Below are 15,043 nucleotides of genomic sequence, written 5' to 3' on the forward strand. Positions count from 1 at the left end.
AAATCACAAATTCCAATCTTCTTTAAATATAACAAAAAGTCTTAACTTTAAGTATTTTCAAATATGTATTTCAAATATCTATCGATAAATATTTGCGCTGCAATAATCGCAATATACATTGCAGCATATGTATTGACCATAATCGCAACATCCGCCATGCAATATAAGTGCAATTTAAAACCGACAGTTAATAAAAGATTCTGAAAGTTTTTTCATATTTTCTTAATCCTTATTTTTGTCTCTTGTTTCAAACTTGTCCTATACATTTCTTATTCTGGAATTTATTATCCATATTCTTGTGAATCTTCATATAGCTATATAGCTGTCCCTTTTGGATACCCTCACTTCACCCAATTTACATGAATATAAACCAATCAAAAACATCAACTTACACAATAGAGAGAAAGGAAGAAACAAATCTATTTTTACTAGTGAAAAAAAAAAATGAACTGTTGAACATTAAAGCAACATATTATTGATGATGTCTGATGAATCACAGAGAGTTGTGGTGATCCACCATGCATCTAGTGACTTAAGTACAAAAGCACTTAAATGGGCTATTAATGGCTTTTCACTTGATCATGGAGACACTCTTACACTTGTTGCAATTCTTCGCCATGTAAATAGTCCAACTAGTGCCCGATTTCGTACGTTCTTAAGCCTAGTTATTTTCCTTCTTTATACTTCATTTTTGTGGTTTCTGTTATCATTCCATGATATCAGAAGAAAAAAAACTTAACAATCATATAGAGAATTACCCTTTTTTTGAAATTTCTTCAGGTGCAATATTCGGTACTGATCAAAATATTGTTGAGGAAGAGGTTGCTAAGAAGAAAGAAAAACTGCATAATCATCCATCCATCAGGAAAATTTCTGAGCAGTGTGAAAAACACAAGGTTTGAATTTGATAGTAACTTGCAACTAGATCATCTTATTCAATTTGTTCAAAACTTTTACAAGAAATTTGACATATATGATAGAATATTATCTAATCTGATTCATGTAACCGACCTCATCTGGAAAGATAAAACTTGGTTGTTGTTGTTATATCTTTTATAGACTAATGGAATCTTTTTCGTGAACGAAATTAATCAGATTCAATTCTCGATAGAAGTGCTTCCGGGAAAGTTACCGGAGCACGCTATAAACGCTGCCGTCCGTTTGAAAGCAACATCGGTTATACTTGATAGGTTAGTCCATCTCTTTCAAACATTTATTTTATATAATTTCAAAATTAATTTAACGATCAATCAAAATGAGAAAAGTTATCAACATATTTGCAGAGACATGAAGAAGTATAAGAAGGATTTCATGGAGAGTCTCTCTTGTGCTTTGCTGATAATGAAAAGTGGTAACTCCATTAAGCACTTGAGAGGGCCAAGGAAAACAAAGTTTTCTTATACAGGTTATGACAATTCAGTTCCTGAATTCTCACCGAATTTGTGGAGCATGACAAACGCGGTTTTCCGTTCCAGATCAAGCTCTGATCTGACGAAAACCGGCTGTCATCAACTTCATTGTCAAACAAAACAAACGCCCGAAGATAAAGATCTAGATATGGCGAGAGGCTATTGCCTATTACCGATTCCAGATAATGTTCTTGAAATGTATCCTAAGGAGACAGAATTTGAACATATCAGAAACCATAAAACGTATCAAATAGTCGAAAAGTTCAAGAATTCTGTCTGCAAAGTGTGTGAGAACAAAAGGCCGAAATTTGAGTTGATGAAAGAATTCACATATGTGGAGCTGCATGAAGCAACACATGGTTTTTCGCCGAAGAATTATTTATCAGAAGGTGGATTTGGTTCTGTTTATTGGGGGAAGATGCAAGGACTCAAGATTGCTGTTAAGAAGCATAAGTTTGCAAGTCTTCAAGGAGAGAAGGAATTCAAATCAGAAGTTAATGCATTAAGCAAAGCAATACATGAAAATGTGGTCATGCTGCTAGGATCTTGTTCCGAGGGAAATAACAGATTTCTAGTATATGAATTTGTTTGCAATGGCTCGCTTGATCAACATTTATCGGGTAAGAGAAAAATCATCTTCGAAAATAGATACTTTAAATGAATGAAAATTTGTGTCATGAATCTCTTAATATGACTAAAAGTTTAACTGGTACGCATTGTCAGTGTGAAATAAGTTTTACAGATGCGTTCAAACACATTTGACTCCGTGCATGTGTAAAACGATTAGACATTGATAGTATATAGCAATTAAATTCTATGACTAACTCTAACTCTCTCTACATTTCAAATTCATGCAGAACACTCGAGAAAGCCTCTTACTTGGCCCGACAGGATCAAAGTAGCGATTGGAGCAGCGAAAGGCTTATTGTATTTGCATGAGAATAATATAATACATAGAGATGTGAGACCAAGTAACATTCTTGTCACGCATGATTACGAAGCAATGGTAATGCATTATGCAGATTATGATACTATTTATCGAACTTTGAAATACTAGAGACTTAATAATCATTTGATTGCTTATTCTATTTATTTATCAGCTGGGAGATTTTGGTCTGGCTCGAACGGAACAAATGGACTCGGTATACTCTACAGACGTTGTTGGAACTTTAGGATATATGGCACCAGAATATGCGGAATCTGGTAAAGTATCAACCAAATCAGATGTGTATTCTTTCGGGGTGGTGCTTCTTCAGCTTATAACAGGAATGAGGACCACAGACAAAAAGATTGGACACAAAAGTCTTGTGGGATGGGTAACAATCTTTGTCAAACAACATTTTTCATGTAATCACATCATATGTGTCGGAGGAGTCTATCAGAACTCAGACATGTCTTCGATCTGAAGTGTCTGTATTACGTAGCAAATAAGTGTCATATTTTGATTAATTTTTTTCAGGCTAGGCCATTGCTAAAGGAAAGGAACTATCCGGATCTAATTGATGAAAGGATGATGGATACCTATGATTGCCATCAGCTCTTTTGGATGATTCGATTAGCAGAAAAATGTCTCACCAGGGATCCTCATAAGCGATTACCAATGGATACAGTAAGTATATACTCCTATAAAAACACGGACACAGAGACACATACATTAGACTATAATATCAATGATTTTCTATGTAAACAACAAAATTACTTCATTTTTAAACCATAATAACCTATAAAATCACGGACACAGAGACACATACATTATACACAGAGACATGTTGACACCTGTAATAATTTGAAAAAAATATATGAGCGCAGGTTGTTAGTGCATTAACTCATATAGTAGAAGGCAGCACATGTAGCATGGTACTAAGAGACTGTTCTCCAGCACGGTCTGATTCATCTTATGACATGTCAGAATCTCCTATGTCAGATGTCTCACCAGAATCAGAAGATGAAGAAGATGGAATTGTCTGTGTAGGGTGCAGCACAGTTAACTTACGACCTCCACCATCTCCTCCATTAGGAAGCACTTCATGGAGTAGTACATCAAGCACATGTGTTCACATGGCTGAATGAGTCTCATTGTGATGATTTAATGAAATAAGGAGAATAAGGGTTAAATGTTATTTATACTAATATTTTCTTATTTTGAGTACTCCTAAAAAGAAAACAGTGACCATAGTCTTCATCTTCTCTTTAGTATTATTTAAATAATGTTGCTTCCTATTTTTACTAATTTTATAGTTCAATATCAAATATTGATATATAATAACTCTCTCAATACTTTTTTCTTAATGTAACTTTTTAATTCCTTATTCCCAATGTAGATATTTTGAGAGTGTGGAAAGTTATTCATATTTGTTTTAGATTTGCTAATTTGGTAGTGTAAATCAACATAATAACATAATAGCTTTGTTGAAGACTAATCCAATATAACTTCTCAATTTCTTAAATTTTAGAGAAAGAATGAAGGAACTGGTTGTTACTAAAATAAAATAATGAGGAAGAAAATAATACTAATAAATTGGTCAACTCAATAGTTTGGTTCATTTTGAGTGAAATTTTATTGCTTGAGTTGTTGTTTTCATATAAAAAAAAGTCAGAGAGTTGAGATCATGTTGTTGCGCCGGGTTAGCGTCGCTCTTGTTTTCTAGGACTTGATAGTGCCACTAACCAGACTCGGCAATGTGATCTCAACTTTGTTATTGCTTTTCTACAAAAACGGCAACTATGATTACAAAAATTTACTCAAAATGAAGCAAATAATCACCAATTTAAACAACTTTTTTATGATTTTCACATTTGCTCACAATTTAACGACTGCTTTACTGTCAATATTTAAAAGGTTATTGATGACTACGATATTGTGGGTAATTTTAACTTGTAGCACAACATTAACACAACTCTCAGATGAAATTGTTCACTCTCTCAACACTATTAATGCTAATTGTAATGAAAACGACTTATAAAAGAAATAGAAGGAGTGACAAAACAGAGTGATTTATTTATAAAATTGGTATATTTTGAAATAAGGAGAACTCTCTTTTATATAAAAAAATTGGCTAAAAAGACAACAATCCAAGGAATTTTTAAATTTTTAATTGACGTCACAACATCATAACTTCAAATTCACGGCTTCAATTCACAGCTTGAAGATCTTTTGCTAGATCTTAAAGTTCAAATCTTCAAAACTTCATCTCTGTTGGGGAAGACCCGTGGATGGGGCAAATCCCTCCGAGAGTTGGCTTCCTTAGATTTCATCCTATCTTTAATCAATACATGAAAGGTGAGTGAGATTGATAGTTGGGAGGAGAGTACATAGTTTGGTATTTTTAGTGGAGGAGATCCCTTTTAGAAACATTCTTTTGTTAATTCAAGTGACAATTTTCTCTCTAGAGAGAAGTTATTGGTGTTGGTTACACATAGCAAAAAAATCCGCTCCCACCCGCCTTTGTCCCAAATCTAACATAGAAAAACCAATTTAATTGAGGGCATGGAAGGATGCGGAGAAAATCCAATTTTTAATTACGGGGGCGAAAGTGTGGGATGTTAGTACCTCCCTACACCCACCCTCGTTCCCGTCTATTAAAATTATTTTAATATCTTTATTTTTAATAATTTTACTATCCATTTATTTTTCTTAATATTAAGATAACAAATTTGTTAGAATTATTAATCATTTTCTTAAAAGTATAGATTAAATAAAAATGACCAAATATTATTATTGTTATTAAAATAATCAAATATTTAGTTTAATTATTGATTTTTGTTTCTATGAAAAAATATATACATTTTAAAACAAAATTACACTTTCTGCAGGCGGGGGCGCGGAAACCTGTTCCCCATTAGAAGCAGGTGGTCATTTGTTACCCCCGACTAAAGGCGGGGGCAGGGTAGGTACAGGGATGCGGACGGGGCTGGTAATGCTTAAACTCATCTTTGTCTCGCCTCGTTGCCATTCCTAGTGTCGGTGGCATGGGAAAGATGATATTTTTTTGTTGCATCGATATATATTGCCCTTGGATCAGACTCTACTCGTTATATGGTGTAGTTAAGTCGTCACTAAAGTGGTGGTTCTTTCTTGGCTACTCCTCTAAGATATGATCCTTACGAGATAACTTTTTTAAGCGTCGTGGCTTGCTTGATCCATTGTGCTTCTCATGTGGATTATGTCAAAAGCACGAAGATGCTCACAATGCTCTCTCGTCTTAGTAATGCATATTAATGTCACCATGGCCCTTCTCACAATGGGGCATAGATATTCTTGATCCCTTTCTTCTGACCTTTTTAGATGGTCAAACTTGTTGACTCTGGAACAACTGGCGTAATTATTGTTGTTAAATATTACTTTTCTGATAGATGACAACAGCTGCTCACAAATAGGAGAGAACATGTTTCTACTAACATGACCAAGAAAATTTCTAATTCTCACATTTGTTGGTGGGGAAGCTTCTCAATAACATAAATCATTGTTTGATCTACTTCTAGTTCTAGCCCCTACTTTAAGACGATTAGCCTGGACAATACATGAAGTTTGATGTAAATTCACAATAAATACAGTAAATCACTCAATTGTCAGTACGGCTCAATAAAATCAGGTTTGATCCTGTGCAGGAGCAGCAGACTCTACAACACGGGGTCCTAAAATTTAGAGGCCCCCTATATCTTAAAATATCCAAAAAAAATTACATTAATGTTAATAAATATTAAAAATATTATTAAAAATTTTGTCAAAAAAAATATATTATTAAAAAAATCCAATAAATTAAAAATTTCTATAGTAAAAACACAATACATAAAAAAAAATAGATCAAAGTCAAAATAAATATAATTAACTTTTTTTATTAACATATAATTATATTTTTGAGGTATGATTTTTAATTATTATAATTATAATTTTTTTAAATTTGGATATATTTTTTAAATTAGAATGGGGCATCCTGTTTGATTGTGTCGGCCTTGAATAAAATCATAAGATTTGAAAATATGTAAAAAAAAATGATTCTATAGTTGGCATGCATCCGTAAAAATACCTAATTCGGTTGAGTTTTTTACACAATAATTATTTTACTACAAATTATCACTTAATCATATAAAAGTTGAAGTAGCCTGAATATGGAGTTACCAGGGGAGGACCCATACATTATATTATATATTGAGGTGGCTAAATATGAATTAAATTATATTGAAAATAAGAAATAATATTGTTTAAAGAATATATTTATAATGAAAATCGTCTACTAGGGATTAATAAATATAAAGGGACAGAGAAACTTGAGAGGTGGTGACAGTATTTTAAAAAGTAGACTAGATTTAGTCGAACTAAGAATCAGAAGGATCATTCGTCTGAATTGATTGCTAAATAGAATAAATTATTAAACCAATGAAAGCTGGCCAAAATCGACCAATGCTGGTAAAACCAATGATTTAAAAAACCGATGGATTAAATGCTTTTTTTTTCAAACAAAATGACATTTTGATCATTTATAAAAAAAAAAATTTATAGAATTTGAATTTAATTTGGTCCAAAAAAAACTGAATTTAAATTTGGTAAGATATCGTGAATTTTTTAAAGATCGGATTATTTAAATAGACCGGTTTAATAACTTTATAGATTTTTATAAAAACTTATTTATTCAATTGAGTTATATAAGTTATTCAACTAAATTATCCGATTTAATCTGATTTAATCATGCAATTTCATCAATTTGATAATATGTGCAATTTTTAAAACATTATGCCTTAAGGTACGTCCACCCATGGGAGTTGCAAACTTATTTGAAGAATGGTCAGACATGATCAAATAAATAAACATAAGCGGCCTTTGATTGGACTTGAAGAAGGATAAATGAGCAACATTAGCTTCCAAAACAGTCTCCACTCCAGCTAAAATTTTCAGGCATTCTACAGGACAATAGGTAAGATATGTACTACTGTTTCTAATGCCGTCATTAGCATAGTCAGGATACTGATTTGGGAACTACCGATTTTATTCAAATTACTAGGTGGTGTCAACTATATGTATCAATGTATGATTAAATCGATAAATAATTGAAGGCACTGCAGGTTACAATCTGAAATTTAGCTAGTTAGACATAATCCAATAGAAATAAAATTGTCCATCAGGTATCTACTCAGTAGGAAAAGTTTGATTTATAATCTTAAGAAACGGAATTCAAATTTCCTTCAAGTCAGTTGTGCAAAATTACTATATCAATTTAATTAAAGTAATTTCTCTCTTTTCAATTCTTATACTAACATGTGTCATTTTAACATTTGTTAAAATATCAGATACTAAAATATTGTATTGAAAATTCAATATCTTTACAGTTTAAAAATTGTCTTTTTCAACAAGCGTTTCAAGGTCACATGTCATCATAACCCATCAATAAAAATTAATGAAACTTGAAAAAGGTTAGACATGTCAAGAATTTCTTAGCCCTAATCATACAAACTACATAAATCATATCAAACTACAAAATCATATCAAACGAAAACAAGCAAAATATTGCAAGCCATTCTCAATCCATCCAGCTACATACTATTTCAAATGCAATGTTGTTCTACATAAATTAATGCAATGTTGTTATACACAAATTAATCGCAAGTCTGCAAAAGATTAATAGAGGTACACAAATTAATCGCAAGTCAGCAATAGATTCATAGAGGTACAGTCATGAAACACAAAAATTACAAAGCCACATCACAGCAAAAGTCACTTAACAATTGTTCAGTACTAAAAAATCACACGTAAAATATTTCTCGGTTCAAATCAACACACGTAAAGATATTAACACCTGACGACCAAGTTAAGAAAACCAACACAAATGCAATTAGTACAGCAGTTTCAAATCACACATCTTGGATGTTTTCTTAACCAAGATCAGATACTTGACAGACAGCAGGCATGTTGTTCCATCCAAAAGAACTTAACTCCCATACCTGACTTGGGTTAGAAGTTCCAGCAGCGGTCATATGTTTATAGTCGGTGGCTAATTGATCTTCCTGAAACATCAATGTAGCATCAGTGGCAACGGCTTGGTTATTGCCATGCCCAGAACACGGCTCATACCAACCTGAATCAAGCACAAAATCTGGCTGACTATTGTTCAACAGAGACTTGATATAAGAACTGTCAGGGGACCACACATGATCAACATACTCTGATTTCACAATGTTGCCTGCACATGAATTTTAAGGAATTAATAGGAAAACCATATGGATAGATTTTCATAATATTGATTTCACAATGTTCCTGTTCCATTGTGTAGTTTGTTCGGAATATTCTGATCATCATAAAAAATAAAATTTAGTGACTTCTTAAATTAACTTATTTTGACAAGACTGCTTTCTTAAACTATTATCAGCCATGAGTCGAGTAAACATGTTTACACTGCATGAAGACTTCTATGCTTTGTGAATTAAAAAAGGGTTCATTAAGCCTTTTTCTATAGAGCGTTTCAACTTTCTACAATTATTTTAAAATTTGGCACTTTATTAAACAACAAACTACGCAATGGAACAGGAAATTTCCAAGATAATGAACAATTTTCAGATTGTGACAAAGACATATACAAACAAGGTATGAGTATGTGAATATTTGCAATGAATGACCATCCATCATATCATACACTGAAAGGCACTTACCATTGTCGGTCTGAACAGGTGGCTGTTCATCCATTGAATTTATGTTGGCAACAACAGCAGGGCAATCATTCAATATTGAAGATACACCAGATGGAGATACAGGGTCAGCATAGTCTTTCCATTCTTGCTCATACATGCTCCATGCTGACAGGTCATCTCTTTCACAGGGAGTTGCAGCAGATGAATATGAACTTCTGTCATAATATTGGTTTTTTGAACTGCTCGGAGTCTTCCGCTGATGAAGTACAGATTGCAGCAGGCCACTATTTTGTGGAGAAGAACAATCTGACTCCAGTGTACTAATTGGTGTAGGAGACTTGATAAAATCATCAATTGAGTCAAGTAGTGGGTGTGAGGGAGATGTACCCCGGCTACCTAAATCAATTTTCGGATATTGGAGTGAAGGGAGCTCCGACTTCACAGCCTCAAAAGGCATAGAAGTAGAGAAATTGCCATTTTTAAGTGAATGGCTGTAACACATTAAGCTGTTTGAGAAGAAACCAGGATCAAGAGGTGATTGCACTCCAAATGATTGTGTCAACTTATCAAAAGCATCATCCTGAATATGTTCAAATGGATAAACATCGCTTCTGTCAATACAACCAAAATCAAGAAACGGTATTGGTGACTCTCGAAAACGTTTAGGGTTAGATGATGTCGATGACACAAAACTGCAGTACTGAGAAGAATCAAAACCATTTTGCATATTGCCATAATCAGAAATATCAGGCGAATAAGGTGAGATTCCCTGGGTATCCTTCAGGCAGTCAAACATTGCATCATGCATACTAAAACTCCTTTTATGCAAGAAATCAGAATGCACTTTATTACCACCGTTAATTCTACTGGTGCTTTGGTTATTAAGAGCCGCTTGATATACACCAGGAGGATAAAGTGGCAAGCCAGCTCGGGTACGCCTCTTGATCCGAGTGTTCCAATAGTTTTTTATCTCATTGTCTGTACGACCAGGTAACTACAAGCCAAGAAAATAAATCACTATAATGAATAAAGATATTGAGCACAAAATATTGAAAATAAAAATGAAGAAAATACTGACTGGCACAATTTATAAAATCCTGTGGAATGCATGATCATCATTCCTGAAAAGTTTTAATCTAAAGTACATACATACATACATACATACATACATGATGTTCTAATTCAAAATTCTATATACATACATCATATATAACTGATACCACTATATATTCTGACATTACACCAATCCATTAGCCACTGAATATGCTTTATAATCAATACAATAGGTTTTTTTCTATTAAGGCAAGCAAATAATTAGAAGCACAATATCATAATGTTAAACAGAATGTTATGCACACAGCTTTATAAATTAAACAAACAAGTGGCATGACGTTTTCTACTAACTACTGTATAAATTTACAACTAACCTTAACTGCGACAAGAGTTCTACATGCCAAAACAAATCATTAGCAAACACAGAAAATTGAATGCTGTAAAGGTCTTCATTCCGTAAATGTGACAGAAAAAATATTGTAGAATTAAATACTTATATATAATGGGTGACATTATGCATTAGGAATCTAACAAAAGACAAGTGAACTGTATTCTACCACATTTGTTAGTGTGGATCTCTACGTAATCTTAACGCCTGCAAGTATATCCCATGCCATACACTATTTAGTTAATGTTCTTTATTTTATGCACAAATCTAACAAGAGTGTTCCATAATTTCAGAGAAGTTAAAAAAGAAGTTATTAGATGTAAAAATGTGCAAGGAAGACATAACAATGACATCGCTATTGGAAAATGAAGGGGAAAAAACTAGAGCTAAATATGTAAGAAAAGAAAAACAATACACAATATGCTTACATGCACTGCCATGCGTGCCCATCTGTTTCCCATTTTTGAATGAAGCTCACAAATCAACCGCTCCTCTTCCTCAGTAAATGCCCCTTTCTTTAAATGTGGCCTTAGGTGATTGGCCCATCGCAATCGACAACTTTTTCCACAACGCAACAGGCCTGTCTGCTTCTGAACGGCATTCCAATTCCCCTCTCCGTTCTTGTTGACATACTTGACCAATATATCATCTTCAACACTTGTCCATGGCCCTTTCTTCAGAACAACTCCACAGGCACTTCTGCCATTATCCTCATCATTCAACTGCAAACCAATCTGATCATCATGGAGCATGTCATCCGGAATCTCCTTTTTCATCCGTTTCATCATATATTATACGGTTCCTATCCAAAGCATATCACAACCACATACAAAATCCTAAGTATAAAAAGAAAACACATAAAATAAAACCAGAAAAAGTTCTAAATATCCATTCACAGCCACAAAGTTTACTCTTTCACTTTTGGATATTTCATTTTCTTAGAGAAATAGAACAATAATAAATGATGACTTAAGTGGAAACAAAAATCACCAAAAGCACCAAATTAACCAATAAACAAAACAAAAAGCATAAATTTCATTGGAAAATTTTCTAATTAGGCAAAACTTTAATCTTGGGAAATTTGTGATGCCTGATCAGGACCATGAAAGCAAGATTTCCCTAACCCAAAATAGAACAAAGCATTATATTGGAGTAAAGTACAATCAAACTAATTATGCTTACCCAATAGAGACTCAAATAAATACACATTGTTAACACATGATTATTTCACATGAAAAAGAAAAACACAATATCCATACCCTATAAAATACATAACACACATGATTATTTCACATGAAAAAGAAAAACACAATATCCATACCCTAAAACACATAACACATATTTCAACTCTTTTTCATCACACCAAAAAACCCTAAACCCGGTCAACGAAATACAATACACATTTATCACATTACAATATCAATAGTAACATTTAACATAAACAAAGAGGATTTCCCAGTGTCTTAATTTTGAGAAACAACAATAAAGATAAAAGCTATGATCATAATGATTAGTAATCAGTAAATAGTAATTAATTAACTAAATTAATGTCAATAAATCCAAAATTCCATGAAAACAAGAATGAGAAACAACGAACAACACTACAAACCATACCTCCCAAAACGACCTCGTTTAGGAGAATTGTAATCCAAAGCTGAATTGAGCTAAGAAACTGAAAGAAACAGTGAAAATCTTGTTCCGAAAATTAAAAGTAAAAAAAATTGAAAAATGATATAAACCAGTATAGTAAAACTAGGTTAAAAATTGAAAATCAAAATCAGTGATAACCCTAATTTAGAAAGTGTGAACTCTCAGAATTGAAGCTAAATTCGAAGAAGAAAAAGTGAAATTGAATGAAGCTACGAACCGTAGAGAATGAGAGAGAAGAGAGAACGAAACATGGAAGAAAATTCACAGCACTTTCATCTCTACAGAAAAGAGAAAAAGAGAGAGAGGGTTTTGCATTTGTTGTGTGAAGAGAGAAAAGAAAAAAGAAAATAAAAAAGAAAGGGAAAAAGCGAAAAGAGAGGAAGTGAAGAGAAGAAGTAGGCGCGTGAAAATAGAATGTGAGTATAGTACTACTAACACATGCACTTCTTTTTTATGTTTCAATCAATGTTTTTGTGTACTCTTTAATAAAACACATGATATTAATGTGTGGATTTTTTATTAAGATTTTATTACTACTTCATTTAAAATCAATTTCTTTGACCGAATCAATTTTTAAATTATTGTTATTGGTGATGACTTGGTTTTTTTAATTAACGAAAAAAACGGACACGTTGGTGAATGCAATTTGAATAGGTTAATAACTGAAAAAGGAATATAATATAATCTATGTTAGTTGTACTTTTTTTTCCTTAATTTTTGGCTATTGAAGTGCGCTTTTGAGAAAGAGTCGGAGAGAATTTTGCATTTTAATTTAATTACGGTGTTTTAGGAAAATGGGGGCAAAATTGTCACCGAAGAATAAGGTCTAAGTTTGAAGTGACGGTGTTAGGGTTAGGGTTAGAAATGGGATCAAGAGAATTTTTTTTTTTTTTTTGATAAGCAGATCAAGGAAGTTGGTGTGTGGTGTTTTAATGTTTTTGGACAGAACTACATTAAGAAGTAAAGTACAAACAATAATATAATAAATGAGTAGCACTAGTATTGATAATTTAATATGAGTATTTTTGAATTCTAATGTACTAGGAAGTATTATTATAATCTTGGAATATATAAAACTTGCAAATATATCATTAAGTATCAAATTTATTTATGATTTTATATGTTTATGATTTTAAATTAATTTTTAAAAAACACATTTGAATGTTTGATTTAAGTTACTAGAAAAACATATTTGGATTGTATTTCTCTCTAGGTTTTAAGTTCCAAGTTCATGAATCAATAATTTATAAATTAGATTAGTTTGTACAGAACTCTTACCAAGCTCTGCTCTGTTTTTAATTGAATATTTTTAATATGCAATTGCTTTTTCAAATTATTCGAATTTTATTAATTCAAAATTTAAAAATCAATAATTTATATTTAAAATAAAGTAATACTAAGTTGCTAACTAGTTAACTTTAATATATAAGTTAAGAATTAAGAATGTATTTGGATTGATGGAATATAACGGACTTTTTAGATAATGAATTGATTAAAGTGAAATGAGTGAAATAAAATTATTTAAATATTTTATTTTATTACATATAAATTAAATTGGATGAAAAAAACATAAAATTAGATGGCATAAAGTGGAATGGATTTTATCATATTCATTTTATTTCATCTATTATTTACAAATATGAATAATAAAATTTTATTAGTTATCACTTTATTTATTCTATTTCATGTAATGTTTTAAAAATCGGATTGAACTTGTTAAATCTTGAATTATAGTCTAATTCGGTTCGTTTTAGACCAACAAATTGTTAGATCTATTAAACTGGAATAAAACTATTTCAACCGCAAAAAAATAAATAATCGCAGAATTGAGATCGATTTTACTAAATTAGATGGTTCTGAAAAATCAAAGTTAATTTTTATGTTTAGTTAAGATCTAAAAAATTGATTATAGATGGAAGATAAAAAATAAAATTGGAAAACATGAGACACTGTAAATGCAAATAGAAGGAGAAAAAATAATGTAGTGTTTGTAGACATAGGATAAGTAATGTTGATCTTGAAAGAGATAAGAAAAATTATGCTTACGAAGAACCCAAATTTGGAGAAATGAGGTTATTGTACTAGTGATGAATCACATTGTCTGGGTTAAGAAGTTAAGAAAAATATATAACAATTAGGGCTTAATTTGTTTTCTGATTTCTCATTGGGCCTTACATTGCATTCTTCTTCTTTTTCTTTTGTAAGATTGTTAATTATATTTGTTTGAGAATTTTATTTTATAAATTATGATATAAAATAATTTATTAGGATGTTTAATAATATATTTATTTGATTTTTAAGTTTAAATTCAATATGCGGTTCATCCACGGTCTAACCGATGGAGCATTGACCCACACGTTTTGTCGGTTCATTTTCCGGTTCAATTTTTAAAACATTGATTTCATGCCATATCATCAAGTTAAACTAAAATTTTGTGCTTGAAATTGAACATTAATTTTATTTAAAAAATTATATATAATTTTTTGGCAACTTTAGTCCTTCCATTTTGTATTTTTCATGATCTTGATCCTCTATTTTAAAAATTACTATTTTAGTTCTCTTTTTAAATTTTTTGTACAATTTTCGTCTTCCTATTTTATTTTATTTTTGCAAAATTAGTCTCTGTTTTTGTTTATTTTTCAACAAAAAAACTCAAAAGAGGAGACCAAAATCGTAATTTTAAAAATGTAAAGACCAAAATAAATTTAAAAAATAAAATAGGGACACCAAAATTACAATTAAGTCTAATTTTTTAGTTTTGTTAACACAAACTTTTTATTTGTGTGCCTGCAAGTTAGCATGAACCTTAAGAAAATAGTACTAGTGGTGTAGGGTCCAGTGAGGGGATGGGAAGCACATGCAAATTGGAAATGCACATGAGTTTTTGTGTGTACTTGTTTCATTCAACCAGTATGGGTTAGGC

At 31.6% G+C, this 15,043-nt stretch overlaps 2 protein-coding genes across 6 annotated transcripts; one reads left to right on the top strand and one right to left on the bottom strand.

Annotated features, from left to right (window-relative positions):
• Nucleotides 1–412: 412 nt before the first annotated feature.
• On the top strand, nt 413–3,674 carry LOC131618526 (PTI1-like tyrosine-protein kinase 1). The gene is made up of 8 exons (XM_058889731.1): nt 413–647; nt 781–896; nt 1,096–1,190; nt 1,284–2,029; nt 2,267–2,415; nt 2,510–2,725; nt 2,869–3,018; nt 3,219–3,674. The coding sequence occupies exons 1-8, from the start codon at nt 479–481 to the stop codon at nt 3,477–3,479; spliced, it is 1,902 nt and encodes a 633-aa protein (XP_058745714.1). The 5' UTR covers nt 413–478; the 3' UTR covers nt 3,480–3,674.
• Nucleotides 3,675–8,000: 4,326 nt separating this feature from the next.
• On the bottom strand, nt 8,001–12,493 carry LOC131616777 (transcription factor MYB33-like). Of its 5 annotated transcripts, XM_058888219.1 has the most exons (5): nt 12,338–12,492; nt 12,085–12,142; nt 10,899–11,272; nt 9,051–10,023; nt 8,001–8,584 (listed from the first exon to the last, which is right to left on the bottom strand). In XM_058888219.1, the coding sequence occupies exons 3-5, from the start codon at nt 11,256–11,258 to the stop codon at nt 8,277–8,279; spliced, it is 1,641 nt and encodes a 546-aa protein (XP_058744202.1). In that variant the 5' UTR covers nt 11,259–11,272; nt 12,085–12,142; nt 12,338–12,492; the 3' UTR covers nt 8,001–8,276. The 5 variants fall into 5 exon arrangements, with proteins under 5 accessions (XP_058744202.1, XP_058744204.1, XP_058744203.1 ...); XM_058888221.1 differs by having other exon boundaries at nt 8,001–8,200; nt 8,346–8,584; nt 10,899–12,493; XM_058888220.1 differs by lacking the exon at nt 12,085–12,142.
• Nucleotides 12,494–15,043: the final 2,550 nt, after the last annotated feature.

This window comes from Vicia villosa, linkage group LG7 (genome assembly GCF_029867415.1).
Source record: "Vicia villosa cultivar HV-30 ecotype Madison, WI linkage group LG7, Vvil1.0, whole genome shotgun sequence".
Lineage (NCBI taxonomy): Eukaryota > Viridiplantae > Streptophyta > Magnoliopsida > Fabales > Fabaceae > Vicia > Vicia villosa.